We start from the raw sequence: 16,516 nt of genomic DNA, 5'->3' as shown, positions 1-16,516 counted from the left end.
GGCATGTGGGATCTTCCCGGACTGGGGCATGAACCCGCGTCCCCTGCATCGGCAGGCGGACTCTCAACCACTGCGCCACCAGGGAAGCCCCCCATATGTTCTTAAGTACTCCCAATCTTTTGTCTCTTATAAATTTGTATTATGTTATATTTGAAAATATCAGAATACATGCAAAATATATGTAGGTTATGAAGCATAACAACCAAATGAACACTTATGAACCCAACACAGTGTTTAAGAACTAGAACATTACAAATAATTTTGAATCAACCTGTGGTTTCCTTGGCAGCCACATCCTTCTGCGTTCTCCCAAGATGTGACTACCATTCTGGGTTTTCCATTGCTTCTTAAAAATAGTTTTACTATATATACATATATCTTTAAACAAGAGTATTTAGCTTTTGAAATAATACCAAATTTATGTGTAGTTTTCTCCGGCTTTTTCTATTTGATGTGTTAAGATTCATCCATATTATTGTATGTGGCTGTAGTTCATTCAGTTTCCCTTCCGTATAACAGTCCTCGTTTGAATATACTAGAATTTGTTTCTCTGATCTCCTATTGTTGGATATTTGGGTTGTTTTGAGATTTTTTTAAATTACAGGATAATCCAGGATTTATACCTAGATATAAAATTACTAGATTTCAGGGCAGTCAAAATTTCAACTCCTTAAGATGCCAAATTGTGTTCCAAAACAGTTACATCATTCCCTTACCTTTTGTCCCAGTTATTCTCACTTCCTTCTTTGTCTTTAATCTTATTTATTTTTATTTTAAAATTAGAGAAGCCACCTTGAATCTAGTAGCCTTTCCCTTCCCATTTCTAGCATAAAAGCCCCACTAAATGCCCATCGTTATTGCTTTATATTTTAAAACTTCCTTACTATGTGTTTGTCCCACATTTGTTACGTACCACTGTAAAACATAAGTTTTCTAATGCACCCATTTTGTTTAGTTGAATTTCTTTATAGTTATTTAATGCTTTTATTCTTCTACATTTAAAAATTCTGCTTATAACACTTCAGAATTATAGAAATGTACAACAGAATCCTGGCAACTGAAGTTAGAATTTCATCCATTTAGTTCTTTATACAATACAGTGAGACTTTTTTTTCTCATCCTTTTCTTTACTTCCTTTGTAACAGGGCCCAGCTGGTCCCACTGGTCTACCAGGGCCAATTGGTCCCCTAGGACCACCAGGTTTGATGGTAAGGTTGCTTCTGTAATTTCATTTCTCCTTTTCTTTTGATTTCTTTCACAAATATTAATATTATTTGTATTACTTGAAAGTATAATGTATTTATAGTGTTCATGATCTATAGTTTTCTTAAATTTTCTTATTTATATGAGATTTTACAGTGTTATGGTGAACAATATATATGCTAAGTAATAGCTCCATTTTATAGATGGAAAAAATGAAGTACACAAAAGGAAAGATTTAAAATATTTTGTCAGTTCTGGCCATCTTATGAAGTCTTCTAAGGCAGTTCTTTAGTCACTTGATGAAATACGTTTCTTCAAGCTGTGGTTTGCTGTTAAAGAGGTATTCACAAAACAGGTATTCACCAAAAAAATTGGCTCTTATTTCTTAAGGACCTGTAACAAAACAGTAGGATTGGTGAGGGTAGTGAATCACTGTGCAATGGGATAAGGATTGGTATTCCCCAGGAAAGAAGCAAAAACTTATAAAGACCCTGAATGTGCAACCAGTTCTCTTACTTTACTACCTGTATGGTCACTTACATTTTCCACTCTAATAAATTGTAAGTGCTTTTACCCCTGAAATACTTAGATTTCATTCAAGTCATGTTTTAGACTTAGAGCTCTGCTGTTGCCCTCTTAAAAGGGCAAGAAAATTGTACTTCAGTCAAAGTAATTTCTCATATGCCACTCTATCGCTCATCTACCATATATTTAAGTGACAGTTTTCATTATACCTTTATAGAGTGTACATTTTTGCTTGTGACAATTGGTCCTCTATTCATGAATGAAGGAAATAACGTTCGATAAATACTAGAAGATCTATCAGAAAAAGATTGTGATTTTGTCTTTTTTATAAATCTTTAGGAGAGGATTAGAAAACCTCTGAGTTTAGTTTGTTTTAGTTGTAGGTGTCTTGCAAAACATGAGATTCTGGACCATGGCACTTTTTCCTAACTCTGTTATTTACAACCTTGGCCTACCCTAGGTATATTGTTACACCTTGAATTTCGTTAACTCTTGTGACCACATAACAGATTCACTCTGTGCTTCTTAATGTCCCTGCGATTAACCCTGATTCAACAGATGAAGCAAAGTCTTAGAAATGCCACCAAGGTACAATATGTAAATAAATAGGTCAGCTGACATCAAGAAGTGATATACTTGGGCAGACAAATGCCAATTTAACTTTTCAAACCTTGAAACATTCTCAAGTATACAAAGATTATATAAAATAAAACTGGACTTAAAAAGTAAACACATGCTTTTTAGAACTAGACAGTTAATTGTCTTATGGTACCTAAATTTAACCTATAATTCTGATACGATAAATTTGATGTTTGTTGAGATTAATTTTTGTATTGATTTTTGGCACGAGTGTTACTCCTCTGCCTCTACCCATCCTTGCATTTCTTCCCCCACCCACTTGTAGCCTGTCATGAGAAGTCTCCACAATTATCTAGTTTCTTTAGATCAATTTAAATGTGTGTCTCTGACTAGAAAGCAATGAGAAAAAACCCCAGGAAATATTACTTTGAAGGGCTTTTTCAGTCCTCACTTTTTATGAAACCAAATAATTTTTTAATATACTCATTAAAATAACACTTTTTTCCCTTTTCTGTGTCTTTTATTCTTAGGGCCCTCCTGGCCCACCAGGACTTCCAGGACCAAAGGTAGTTTTCTTTTTTTTTTTTACATCTTTTATTTGGTGTGGATTATTTTTGTTATTGTCAATGAGGTTTTAAATTGAAATCTTTCTCTTCAGGGGAATATGGGCTTAAATTTCCAGGGACCCAAGGGTGAGAAGGTGAGTAAAGAAGAAAGTTGCTTATTTAGCCCTCAGTTTTTTCCTGTCATAGTCATTTGAACTTGTGGTTTTGCTTCCTGCAACTGTCTTAGCTTACATGTTATATTATTGTCTGTTTAAGCTATGAAATATCACTTTCTTATTTTATCTTGAAAACAGGGTGAGCAAGGTCTTCAGGGCCCCCCTGGGCCACCTGGGCAGATCAGTGAACAGAAAAGACCAATTGATGTAGAGTTTCAGAAGGGAGATCAGGTGAGTATGTAGGGAGGAAATCAATGAATATCTTGCTATGAAAGTAGCATTGCATTAAAATGCATTACAAGCTGGAATAAGGTTATATGTGAAAGTCCTTTTAAAATAACAAGGATTTGAGATAATTAAAATTTTAAAGTAGCTTGATTGAGATATACTTTATATACCATACAATTCACCCATTTAAAAGGCACAATTACATATTTTTTAGTATATTCACAGGGTGGTGAAACCACCACTACAATTTAATTTTAGAACATTCTCATGAGCCCCCTCCAGCAAAACCCCATACCAGTTAGTTATGACTCCCCATTTCTCCCCAAACTCTCGAGCCCTGGGCAACCACCAATCTAATTTTTGGCTCTGTAGATTTGCTTATTTTGGACATTTTGTATAAATGGAATCATACAATATACGGTCTTCTCTGGTTTCTTTTACTTATTATAATGTTTTCAAGTTCATCCATGTTGTAGCTATGTATTGGTACTTTGTTCATTTTTATGGCTGAATAATATTCCTATGTGTGTATATTCCACATTTTATTTATTAATTCAACAGTTGATGGGCACTTGGATTTTTCTCCATTTTTGGCTATTATGAATAATACCTTTATATACAAAATCAAGTCATGGTAAGATAGATTGTCATTGTTTTAGATGACTCTACATTTCACTGATATGCGGGGAGAAAGATGGTATTACTCTATAAAATCTTGTCGTTTTTAGAAATAATTTTCTGATACATTGCTTCTACTAGAGTAGATGAGGGGATCAAACACATCTTTTATAGAATAGTGGCTCACCCTTCAACAGAGTGTGTGCATTGTTGTTTCACTTAAATGCTAATAAGAAAGTTAAGAATAAAGGACAAATTATACTGAAACTCTACCATCAATATGTATTGGGCCATTTAAATCTCTGCCAAAATGTATGGGTGTTATATAGCTCCCAAATCTCCAAGTTTTAGGTACCCTTGCTTTTTCTAAAATATTTTATAAGAATAAAAAATCATTAATACTTTTGGGACTTCCCTGGTGGCGCAGTGGTTAAGAATCCGCCTGCCAATGCAGGGGACAGGGGTTCGAGCCCTGGTACGGGAAGGTCCCACATGCCATGGAGCAACTAAGCCCGGGTGCCACAACTACTGAGCCTGCGCCCTAGAGCCCGCAAGCCACAACTGAGCCTGCGTGCCACAATTACTGAAGCCCGCACATCTAGAACCTGTGCTTCACAACAAGAGAAGCCACCGCAATGAGAAGCCCTAGCACCGCAACGAAGAGTAGCCCCCGCTCGCCGCAACTGGAGAAAGCCTGCGTGCAGCAACAAAGACCCAACACAACCCAAAATAAAATAAATAAATAAACTAAAAAAATCATTAATACTTTAATTTGAAGTGTTTTCTTGCTATTTACCTCAAAACTTGGCTTGTCCTAAAAATTAGCTGAAATGAGCAAAGATGGCTCTAGATTTTTTGCCTAGTAGATTTCAACTTTGAATTTGAAACATCTTATTATCTTTGGTTATATTACATGAGTTTATAGTTCAGCTTGTTAAAAGTGTTCCTAGCTAGCTCTAGTACTAACTGTATTTATATTGCTTTCCTTCTCCCTACTACTGCATAGGGACTTCCTGGTGACCAAGGGCCTCCTGGACCTCCAGGGATACGTGGTCCTCCAGTAAGTAACCTAAAATTCTTTAGCATCATTTAATGTAAATTGATATTGACACATAGTACTCCATGAACCAATGTAAAATTACTTTTGTGTGTACAGGGTCCTCCAGGTGGTGTGAAAGGTGAGAAGGGTGAGCAAGGAGAGCCTGGCAAAAGAGTAAGTGTTACGGCTACTAATACTCTTTGCAAAAAATTTTAAATGTGTCTATGTATGTGTGTGCGCCTGCCGGAGCACATGCACATGTATGTCATTTTCTTTTTTTCCTCTTAAATCCTGCTTTCATTGCCTCAAAATGTCATGACTGACATATTCATTTGTTTATTATAACACTGAAGTCCGAAAAATCTACTTAAGAGAGTCCCAGGCAGGAAAAAGCTTGTTATATTCTTTAACCTTATATTTCCAAATAACAAATATATATTCTTACATTTCCTTGAATCCTATAGGGTAAACCGGGCAAAGATGGAGAGAATGGCCAACCAGGAATTCCAGTGAGTATTTAAAATCTATCCCTTCCCTCAAAAAAAAAAAAATGGCAACATTTGTACATGTTGGTAAAGAAGCAGGATAGCAAAGAAGCTTGGCTTTGGAAGTAGTTTAAATGAATGGAAATTTTGCTTTCTTTCTTTTCTGAATGTGAATTTGAAATTTCTCTGTTTTTCAAGACAGATTTTTGTCAGGTCTACTGAGATATAATTTGTATACAGTAAAATGAACCATTTTTAGTGTACAGTTCTGTGTATTTTGCTAAACAAGTACAGTTGTGTAACGTTCTCCATAATAAAAAATAGTTCCGTCCCCTCAAAAGTTCCCTCACGATCCTTTGTAGCTATTCCCTACCCTTCCCCAAAGCCCCTGGAAACAACTGATCTGTTCTCCATCCCTATAATGCTGCCTATTCCAGAGTGGCATATAAATGGAGTCATATTGTGTATGGCTTTTTGAATCAGAATTCTTTCATATAGCATAACGCACTGTACTGTATATCAGTAGTTCATTAACTTTTAATTGCTGACCATTATGTGATTATATGGATGTACCAAGGTTTGTTTATGCATTTACCCATCGAAGGGTATTTTGGTTGTTTCCGGTTTGGGCCATCAGGAATAAACTGCTAAAAACATTCCCATACTATTTTTTGTGTGAATGCAAGTTCTTTCAGTAAAAGTTTTGACATATAATTCTAATTGCTACCAAAAAAAGAGGAAAATAAAATATGCAAGTCCAGGAACACTATTTCAGGCAGCCTCAGTTTCAAGAGTATCCACCATAGATGTTAAAAGAGGTTTTCCAGGACAGATAGAAAATTTGATGAAATTTGGAGACTATTCTGAAGGAAAGGGAGCATTCTTAACAAGACTGGAAGTTATAAAGGCAGATAAATTGATTTCCAGATGATTTTCCTAAACAGGCAGTCCTCAGCTTATAAACTCTAGATTCACCAATGGCTTAAACATATAAAATGGCATAAGGTGGGGTTAAATTCAGGGCCCCAGTTACTGGCTTCCTTTGGAACAGTGATTTAGGCAGCCATGATGTTCAGCAATTCCCTCCGATTGTTTTTGACTGATATCCCCAGGGAAAACGCTTTTCTCTGTTTGCACTGGGAGAACTAAAATTAGGTCAAATAAACATAGCCATGCAAGTGGGATCTTTTTGGGAACCACCAGACAGGTCAAAAATGACAATTCTCTGGGAATGGGGCTTTGAAGAAGCTTCAACCTGGTTCTTTCCCTTCCAGTTGCTGCTGTGCTGCTGGTTTTTACCTTGATTGTGAGCTGTTGGTTTTCAAGGCTACTGCGGAGCTGAGGAAGTGTGATGGGAGTAGAGCCACAAACCTCTGTGTTCTCACCAAGATTCAATCTTTTATTTTTTTTCAAGAAACACTTCCTGGATTGCTGCAAGCCTTTGGTTAATTTCTAGAGTTCTAAAAAGGTTGACTCTGACCATTTTTGCAAGTGTCCTTGTTGCTTTCATGGAGGAGAGGATTTTTGGAGGTCCTAATTACTCCACCATTTTTGCTGATGTCACTCTGTCTTCCATGTTTTAAAGGGTTTGCCTGGTGATCCTGGTTACCCTGGTGAACCAGGAAGGGATGGAGAAAAGGTAAGAATTTTAACACTTTGAAGTGACTGGTTTTATTCCAGTTAGTACAATCCTTTTCTTGCCCAAGTTTGAGTTATAAATGAAAAAATTCTAAATAACTAGCTTTTGTATTCAAAACATACCTTCTTGATCCATCTTTTGGTGTTGCTCCCTTTTCTGTTATACCAGTTCCTCTAAATTTTCACTCACTATCCTAAAGCACAGTCCATGTGATAGAAATACATGGAGAAATGTTTAACTTTAGCATTTCCATTGTTAAAAGTTGATACCTTTGCTTTGAGCATGTATCGGCAAAACTTTTGTTCTCCAGAAAGAGGATTCAGCACTATTTTAGTCAGGTCCTCATACTAAAAAGGCTTATATAGTTGTGAATTTAGAATGTTGCCACTAAACATTTCCATTCTCTATGCAGTTATTGTCTGGAAGTCTGTGGCTAATTCTTTGTTGTTTTTTTCATTTGGCTACGCAGCCTGACTGAAGTCATTTATTTAGCAGCCTATTTTAAAAGTGACTTTGAAAGAATGTATGAAGCACACTGTTCTCCTATTTATAGCAAATCACAAAATATCCGGTTTTCCAATCTCTCTGATCTTTAATTGCTTTCTATGAAAACCAAAACTGAAAAGCTTTGTTCTGCAGGCAAGGAGGGAAAGGTGTTACAAACTTGAATGTACCCAGAGGGCACACGTTTTAATGGTGGTTTATCTCTAAACTAGATCCAAGTTCTAGCTTGGCTTTAGAGGCACAGCTAGAATAAAGGAAGATAATAAATACTCAGAGAATAGAATTTTGTTTTTCTAGTGTAAGTAAAGTTATAGGATAGAGTATCTTCTTAAACTAAAAGGAGTTTATAGATAGATGAAAGGTTCCTATGAGCAAGTCTAGAATGAGAACAGAGGTGTGAGAGAGATATCTATTCTTGGGTCTTGGCCAGTAGAGTAACAGTTGAATACTGTGTTCTTCAGCTGTTGTAGCTACTGGTTAAGGGTAAACAGTTTTGTCTGAATTTGTCTTTCATTAGATTCTAAGAGCAAAGTCACAAAAGTAATTATGATTTATTAACTGTTCCTGATGATAGTTAAGTCCATCAGCTCTAAAATATCTGTCACTGATGGAAATGACACTAAATTTATGCCGTTGACAAGTTTTTTGAAAAGGAACATGGCTAAATGTAAAAAACAAAAATGTAATGATTATAGCTGATTCTAGTGCTACAAGTTTGTAAATCAGCATCTTCTTTATAGAGTATTTATAGTTTGCTGGAAAATAGGAATTTTAAAATCAAAGGATGTTACAGCTAGACATACCTTAGAAGTCTGGTCTATATATAAGGCAGAAAAGTTAATTGATGTAGTCGGCATCATAGAGCTTGTAAATCTGAGACAACATCACAGGTCTTCCTAGGCTTAGCTAAGTACTGTTTCATTACCTCATTTTGTATTTCTCTTTGAGATATTTTATTATGGATTTCTGGGTCTTTATGAAACATAGTTATCTGTTATATCTTTGAGAAAATTGATGTTTTCATGTGATTTTTACTAACCTGTTTTACAATTGTATTGAACAGGGCCAAAAAGGTGACATTGGCCCAACTGGGCCTCCTGGACTTGTAAGTTTTTTGTTTCAGTTTTTATTTATTAAATTTATTAGTGCATTTTAATTTTCATGTTTTAATTATATACTCCGTAACTTTTCCTCATAGAACACAAAATTCCAAGATCAACTTTTCCTGGCTTAAAAGTCTTTACATCCGAAACTTCAGTGATGCTGACCTCAAAGTCTTTGTATTGTTCTGCCTGTATATTACTTCTCCATAATAAAGGTCCAAAATTACGGCATTAGGTTGTTTTGCATCTTGATTGCCAAATCATTTCTCAAGTAACCAGCAGGTGGTGCAAGTGTTGCTTACAAAGTTTCAAAAAAAGAAAATGTTGAGGAACTAGGGGATTGGTCCTTTCCCCTGCAGAGCTCAGGGGAAAGATGGATTTGGTCTTAATAGGTTTTCTCAATTTGTAATTGTCTGATTCACACCTCTTTCTTCCCTGAGTCTGTGCTTTCTAGGAGCTGTTAATCAGAAATGTAGGAAACTGCTCTGTAAAAGAATACTTGAGGGGTTTACAAATCTTCTGTCATGTTTGCATTCACCCTGAAATTCTAGTCAAATATATTTTCATTCTTATTAAGAATAAAATGTCACTGTTGCAGTTGACATATTGGTTTTTACTATCATTGAAATTTGCTAAGACTTGACTTTAGGCTGCACTGAAGCTGCAAAGGGTCAAGTGCCATAAAACCTATATGTTCAGACATTTGAATAACATTAATTATTTTTGTCCATAGTGAGTATCAGATATTGATACTTGGTACTTTACCAGATCTAATGAGGAGGTACTTAAAGAAGATCTTAGACAATTTTTATTCACTTTCATTTTTAAATCAGAGTTTTACTTCTCTAAGAAGCAATTTCTCTGAAAAATGAAGTAAAATTTTGATGAACATCAGAAGAAATGGAAATTTTGAGAGTGCAATCCAATCCAACAGCTCACTTCCCCTTTTGAACTACTATCCCGGTTCTAGGTCCCACAAATTTCAGTGTCCATTTGTCTGAATATTTCTTATATCTAAAAGAGCCAGGATGAATATCTCACTTTGCCAGTAGGTGATGATTTCTGTCTCAAACTGATAGTTTCTTAAATGTAAAGCTTACTTTACCTTTATAGCTCTATGAAGTTAATTTATTTATATTTAGATTATTTAATGTAAAATTATTTAGGCATAAGGGTCTAAGAAGATAGAAAGGGAATGATCAGCTAGTTGATTTAAATTAATAAAGCCTTCCTGGTAGAGATGTGTTTTCTTTTTTTTTTTTTAAGAAGAAGAAATAAATATGGGTTGACAAAGAGAAAGATTGGGGGAAGGCATTATAGATGTTTAGAATGGCATATTCAAAGGCAAAAGCAGGAATCTGCAAGATGCATGAAGTGGTTATAATCAGATCTCACTCTCCTAAAAGGTCATTCAGGACGTGAAACAGGTGAGAGGGGTATTGGGAGTGAGAAGTAACTTGACAGAGTCCAGGGTTAAAAGTGACATCAGATATAGTAAGAAGTAGTGAACAGTTTTGAATCCTTTAACAGGATAAGTAACACAGAAAAATTGGTTCTTGAGGAAGTGTGTCCAAGTAGTAGATTTGGATTAAATGGGACAAGCTCAGAGTTGCTTCTGTTAGCCCAAGTGTAAGGTAAGGATAGAAGCTGTTGCAACAAGAAAGGGGACACGTTGGAGAGACATTTTTAGTAAAGAATTATCAGGCTTAGGTGATTGGAATGAATCGAATGTGAATTATAAGATAAGAGACATCAAACATAATTCTAGCTCTGTAAGTCTGGGGATCAGGGGAGTGGTAATATTAGTACTGGCATTGAACATTTTCTAATCTGTTGAAGCATAGAAGTAATATAGCGTATGACTCACAATCTTCGTAAGTAGTCTTGATGATTTTGCATCTGAACACTTTGTGACAATGATACACTGTAATCATATATAGCTGCTAGGTTATTTTCAGAAGAACAAGTCTCTTCCTCTTTGAATTCCTTTATTTTTTTCTTTCATAATAAAGGTGATTCCTAGGCCTGGAACTGGTGTAACTGTAGGAGAAAAAGGAAACATTGGGTTACCTGGCTTGCCTGGAGAAAAAGGAGAGCGAGGATTTCCTGGAATACAGGGTCCACCTGGCCTTCCTGGACCTCCAGGTAAAAGAGACTGTGCTGTACTTAATAGCCCTGAATTTATAGTATCTTTACTAATCCAAGTATACAGTATTATCATACTAGTTCCAGGGTGAGCATGGCAAGGAAGACAGAGGTATTTTTTAATTGACAGAAACTTCTCAACTCTTACTATAGCTTTTCTTACCTGTTTTCTTACCAAGTTTCTTACCTGTACTTTAAAAAAAAAAAGAAAAAAGCAAAGTTACTTGAATAGTGTCCTTTTACCCTAAAAAAATACCATTTCTACCTTTTGTTATTAATAAATTACACCAAACAGTACTATGATCCAAAAATTAATCATTATACCTTTCATGCTGTTATGAAAGGGAACATTGTGCTAATAATGCCTAGTTATATAAGATTTACTGTATTTTTATATAGGAAATAGCACTATCCACTTAGAATTCCAGAAACATCTACCTAGAAATCCCCGTGGTGATTTTGCTGTGCAGTAAAATCTTGGAGCTCAATACTGAGTTTTATGTCATTCCTTTGTTGAAGATATGCAGTATATAGTAGAGCATTTCTAATTTGGCCACAAACTGAGCAGTACCCTTGTTTAGCATGTTTATTTGGATGTTCTGTGAAATGAGGTGATAGTAAGGATTTATGTAAAATTTGAAAAAAAACATCTACAGTATCTGTCACACATACATGTATAATAAATTACGGTTACTTTTCCTTCAAAAATATTTGGCTAATGAAATATTACCATGATGAGATGAGTGACACTCAGTGTTCCTCCCAAGGAGAAAGAGAATGAATTGTGGGTCCCATTTCGCTCTAAGTATGCACTTTGGGTTTCGAACTTCAAGGTAATGGACTAAACACATACTGTGTCTGGAAAATTGAGATAAGGAATTCTCCAAGGATGTAGCAGAAAAGTTAAAGTGTTAGATAGTATGAAATAAAATTTAAGACGCACAAAGGATAAACCTAGAAGTCCCAAAATCCAGCATGAAGGAGTTCAAGGAGAGAATAGGACAAGAAGCAATATTTGAAAAATTAATGGCTGAGAACTTCTTTCTATTAAAACATGATTCCCTGTGAAAAGGCTTATGAATTACGAAGCAAAAGTAAAATAATAATACAAAAATACGTAACTAGACAAATTTTAGGGACATTTTAGAATTTAAGGGTAAAAAGAAATTCTTAAAAACTGAGAGCAAAGGCAGATCACCTACAAAACAGTGAGAATAAGAGGAGGATAATGGAGCACATTTTCCAAGTAATAAGGAAAAATAACTATGAATTTGAGATTCTATATTACATCAAACTATCATCCTAGTGTGAAGATGGGATGCTTAGAAAGTTTACTACCTCCAGATCTTCTCTGAAATAGTTACTGGAGGTTTTACTTCAAGAAGAAGATAATGAATTCAGGATGAAGTTGGCGGTGGGGGTGGGTAAGATACAAGAACCAGTGGTTAGGAAAGATATTGATAAAGTATTTTAAGTCTAAATAAGTATGGATCATAAAAAAATAACAGAAGTATTTTAAGTAACAATATGGAAGTATAATTGGAAGCCTGTTATGGAAGTATACACATGACTAACACAGGATATGGACGTACAGAGAGAATGGGGAAGTGAATGATAAGGTTTTTTGTCTTGTTAGAGGGAGAGAATATAAATATTATTAACTCTCTAAGTTTTTCGAAAAATATAAGTTTTAGTATATAGGTTAAACATTTTAATAGTAACCACTAGAAAAGAATAGAAATAATATACATTACTTACTTGTTGAGGAAAGAAGATGACCAAAAAGCTGGATCTATGTCACACAAATTAGGATTGGGACAAAACAGACACAGATAAACCTGAATAAATAGAAAAAAATAAATAAAATGACAAGAAGAAGTTAAAAATAAATCAGCAACTCCAATAAATGTGAAGGGACTAAACACTGATTAGTAGACAAAAACTAAAATAAAATTAGAATTAAAATATCTGTATGCTGTGCACAGTAGACATATCGAAAGTAAAACAGCATAGAAATTTTGAAAATAAAGCAATGGGAAGATATTAAGCAAACGCTACCAAAGGAAAGCTGGTTTAGCAATTCCAATACAGTATGAAATAGAATTCAATGAAAAAATGCATTAAAAAACAGATATTTCACGTGGATAAATAGACAACTTATACCACAGTGATATAAAGGTCACTAAACTTAGGCATCTAAAAATATAGCTTTGAATATGTAAAATGAAAACTGATAAACTGCAAGGGATAATTTGGCAACTCCCCAATATATCAAGTAAGTGAAAAATAAAAAGGATACAAATGATTTGAGCAGCACAATTAAGCTGTATTTATGGGGGAGAGAGAAAACCTGTGTGTGCAGCAGAGAATGTACATTCTTTTCAAACACACATGAAGCATTTATAGAAATTGACTCTATTAGACCAGAAAAAATCTTGTAAAATTATATGCGGGCCATGCTCTGTGACCACAGTGAAATGAAGTCAGAAATTAACAACAAAAAGCACCAAATATTTGTATATTAAAGTGCATATTTCTAAATAACTCTAGAGGTAAAGAGAATACAGAAATGGAGATGATGAACTACTAAATGCTAAATAAACAACCCGTATCAAAACTCATGGTACCCTTAATTTATCACAAAATTAGAGATACTGAAAATAAATGAGCTAAGTTGGAAAAATAATAAGAAATAAAACAAGCACATGCCGTTTGCAGCAACATGCGTGGACCTAGAGATTGTCATACTGAGTGAAATAAGTCAGACAGAGGAAGACAAATATCATATGACAGCGCTTATATGTGGAATCTAAAAACAGGCTACCAATGAACTTATCTACAAAACAGAAATAGAGTTACAGATGTAGAAAACAAACTTACGGTTATCAGGGGGCAAAGGCGGGGAGGGATAAATTGGGAGATTGGGATTGACATATACACACTACTATATACAAAATAGATGACTAACAAGTACCTACAGTATAGCACAGGGAACACTACTCAGTACTCTGTAATGGCCTATATGGGAAAAGAATCTAAAAAAGAGTGGATATATGTATATGTATAACTGATTCACTTTGCTGTACATCTGAAACTAACACAACATTGTAAAGCAACTATACTCCAATACAAATTTTTAAAAGAAGCACAAGCAAAATAGATGGAAAAACTTGAGAAAGGTAAAAATAAAATATGATCAAGATAAAGGGAAGAGAAGGCACAAATAAAATCAGTAAAGAAAAAAGATTATTACCATAAATACAATTAAAATTTTTAGATTACAAGAAAACTCTAAAACTATGTCAATATATTTTAAATTCTAGGTGAAATATACATTCCTCATGAAACAGAAAACATAAAGTAATAAAATTTTCCTGAGAAAGTAGGACACCTAAGTAGATCAATTACCACAGAAGATTTTGAAATGTTAATGGTCTCCGTGAAAAAGCATTGGTTTTGTGGGTGGTTTTATAGAGTTTTATGGATGAAATCTACCAAGTTCTTGAGCAGGTGATTCTCATAGTTTATAAACTGTTTCAGAACATTTTTTTAAAAAGGAAATTCAGTTTAGCAGTATCAATACCAAACCACCAAGGCGATACACTGGAAATAACTATAGTTCAATATCACTTACGAATGTGGAAGTAACAATCTTAAATAAAATATTATCAAATCAGTCCAGAAATATATTAAACAATATGATATTATGACCAAATAGATGTTACCCTAAGATTGCAAGGATGGTTCAACATCACTGTCATTGACCACACTGACGTATTAAAAGAGAATAGGCCAATAGATGCAAAGAAAACAGTAAAATTCAATACATATTCATTTTTAAAAGGAAAAAAAATCCTTAAACTAAGATTGGGGACTTCCCTGGTGATGCAGTGGTTAAGAATCCGCCTGCCAATGCAGGGGACATGGGTTGGAACCCTGGTCCAGGAAGATCCCACATGCCATGGAGCAGCTAAGCCCATGAGCCACAAGTCCTGAACCCATGCACCTAGAGCCTGTGCTGCGCAACAAGAGAAGCCACTACAATGAGAAGCCCGTGCACCACAATGAAGAGCAGCCCCTGCTCGCCGCAACTAGAGAAAGCCCACACTCAGCAACGAAGACCCAACATAGCCATACATAAACAAATATATTTAAAAAAACAACTAAGATTACAAGGGAACTGTTTTGAAGACCTAAATAGACATTTCTCCAGAGAAGACATACAGATGGCCAAGAGGCACATGAAAAGCTGCTCAACATCGCTAATTATTAGAGAAATGCAAATCAAAACTACAATGAGGTATCACCTCACACCAGTTAGAATGGGCATCATCAGAAAATCTACAAACAACAAATGCTGGAGAGGGTGTGGAGAAAAGGGAACCCTCTTGCACTGTTGGTGGGAATGTAAACTGATACAGCCACTATGGAGAACACTATGGAGATTCCTTAAAAAACTACAAATAGAATTAGCATATGATCCAGCAATCCCACTACTGGGCATATACCCAGAGAAAACCACAATTCAAAACGACACATGCACCCCAGTGTTCATTGCAGCACTATTTGCAATAGCCAGGTCATGGAAGCAACCTAAATGCCCATCGACAGACGAATGGGTAAAGAAGATGTGGTACATATATACAATGGACTATTAGATGTAAAAAGGAACAAAACTGGGTCATTTGTAGAGACGTGGATGGATCTAGAGACTGTCATACAGAGGGAAGTAAGAGAAAAACAGATATTGTATATTAACACCTATATGTGAAATCTAGATATTGTATATTAACACATATATGTGGAATCTAGGTGAACTGGTTTGCAAGGCTGAAGTAGAGGCACAGATGTAGAGAACAAACGTATGGACACGAAGAGGGGAAAGTGGTGGGGGATGGGGTGTTGTGATGAATTGGGAGATTGGGATTGACATATATACACTAATATGTATAAAATGGATAACTAATAAGAACCTGCTGTATAAAAATATAAAATAAAATTCAGAAAAATAAAAAAGGAACTGTCTTGGGCTTCCCTGGTGGCACAGTAGTTAAGAATCCCCCTGCCAATGCAGGGGACACGGGTTCGAGCCCTGGTCTGGGAAGATCCCACATGCCATGGAGCAACTAAGCCTGTGCGCCACAGCTACTGAGCCTGCGCTCTAGCACCCGTGAGCCACAACTACTGAAGCCCGTGCGCCTAGAGCCCGTGCTCCACAACAAGAGAAGCCACCGCAATGAGAAGCCCACGCACCTTCATGAAGAGTAGCCCCCGCTCGCCGCAACTAGAGAAAGCCACACATAGCAACAAAGAAGCAAAGTAGCCAAAAGTAAATAAATAAAATAAATAAATTTATATAAATAAAAGGGAACTGTCTTAACTTGATGACAGAATATAAGACTTGATGCCTTATATTCTCTTGAAGCTATCTACTTCATACGGGAAGTACAGGACTGTTCGGGAAATGTCATACTTTTTGGTGAAACATCAGGAGCATTCTCATTAAAGTCAAAAATCAGATAAAGATATGGTCACCAGGGCTTCCCTCGTGGCGCAGTGGTTGGGAGCCCACCTGCTGATGCAGGGGACATGGGTTAGTGCCCCGGTCTGGGAAGATCCCACATGTCACAGAGCAGCTGGGCCTATGAGCCATGGCTGCTGAGCCTGTGCGTCCGGAGCCTGTTCTCCACAATGGAAGAGACCACAACAGTGAGAGGCCTGCGTACC

The 16,516-nt window shown here is 35.8% G+C and overlaps 1 protein-coding gene across 1 annotated transcript in view; it reads left to right on the top strand.

Moving 5' to 3' along the window:
• COL4A5 (collagen type IV alpha 5 chain) overlaps positions 1 to 16,516 on the top strand; it is a 219,642-nt gene that overhangs the window by 121,180 nt on the left and 81,946 nt on the right. Inside the window, exons 10-19 of the mRNA XM_024748644.1 lie at positions 1,146 to 1,208; positions 2,838 to 2,873; positions 2,966 to 3,007; positions 3,167 to 3,259; positions 4,881 to 4,934; positions 5,031 to 5,087; positions 5,378 to 5,422; positions 6,984 to 7,037; positions 8,605 to 8,646; positions 10,657 to 10,789. Coding sequence (XP_024604412.1) covers positions 1,146 to 1,208; positions 2,838 to 2,873; positions 2,966 to 3,007; positions 3,167 to 3,259; positions 4,881 to 4,934; positions 5,031 to 5,087; positions 5,378 to 5,422; positions 6,984 to 7,037; positions 8,605 to 8,646; positions 10,657 to 10,789 — 619 coding nt within the window. The remainder of the gene's footprint in view (positions 1 to 1,145; positions 1,209 to 2,837; positions 2,874 to 2,965; positions 3,008 to 3,166; positions 3,260 to 4,880; positions 4,935 to 5,030; positions 5,088 to 5,377; positions 5,423 to 6,983; positions 7,038 to 8,604; positions 8,647 to 10,656; positions 10,790 to 16,516) is intronic.

This window comes from Neophocaena asiaeorientalis, unplaced genomic scaffold, assembly GCF_003031525.2.
Source record: "Neophocaena asiaeorientalis asiaeorientalis breed wild unplaced genomic scaffold, Neophocaena_asiaeorientalis_V1.1 scaffold41, whole genome shotgun sequence".
NCBI classification, from domain to species: domain Eukaryota; kingdom Metazoa; phylum Chordata; class Mammalia; order Artiodactyla; family Phocoenidae; genus Neophocaena; species Neophocaena asiaeorientalis.
This window is presented reverse-complemented; position numbering and strand designations above follow the sequence as displayed.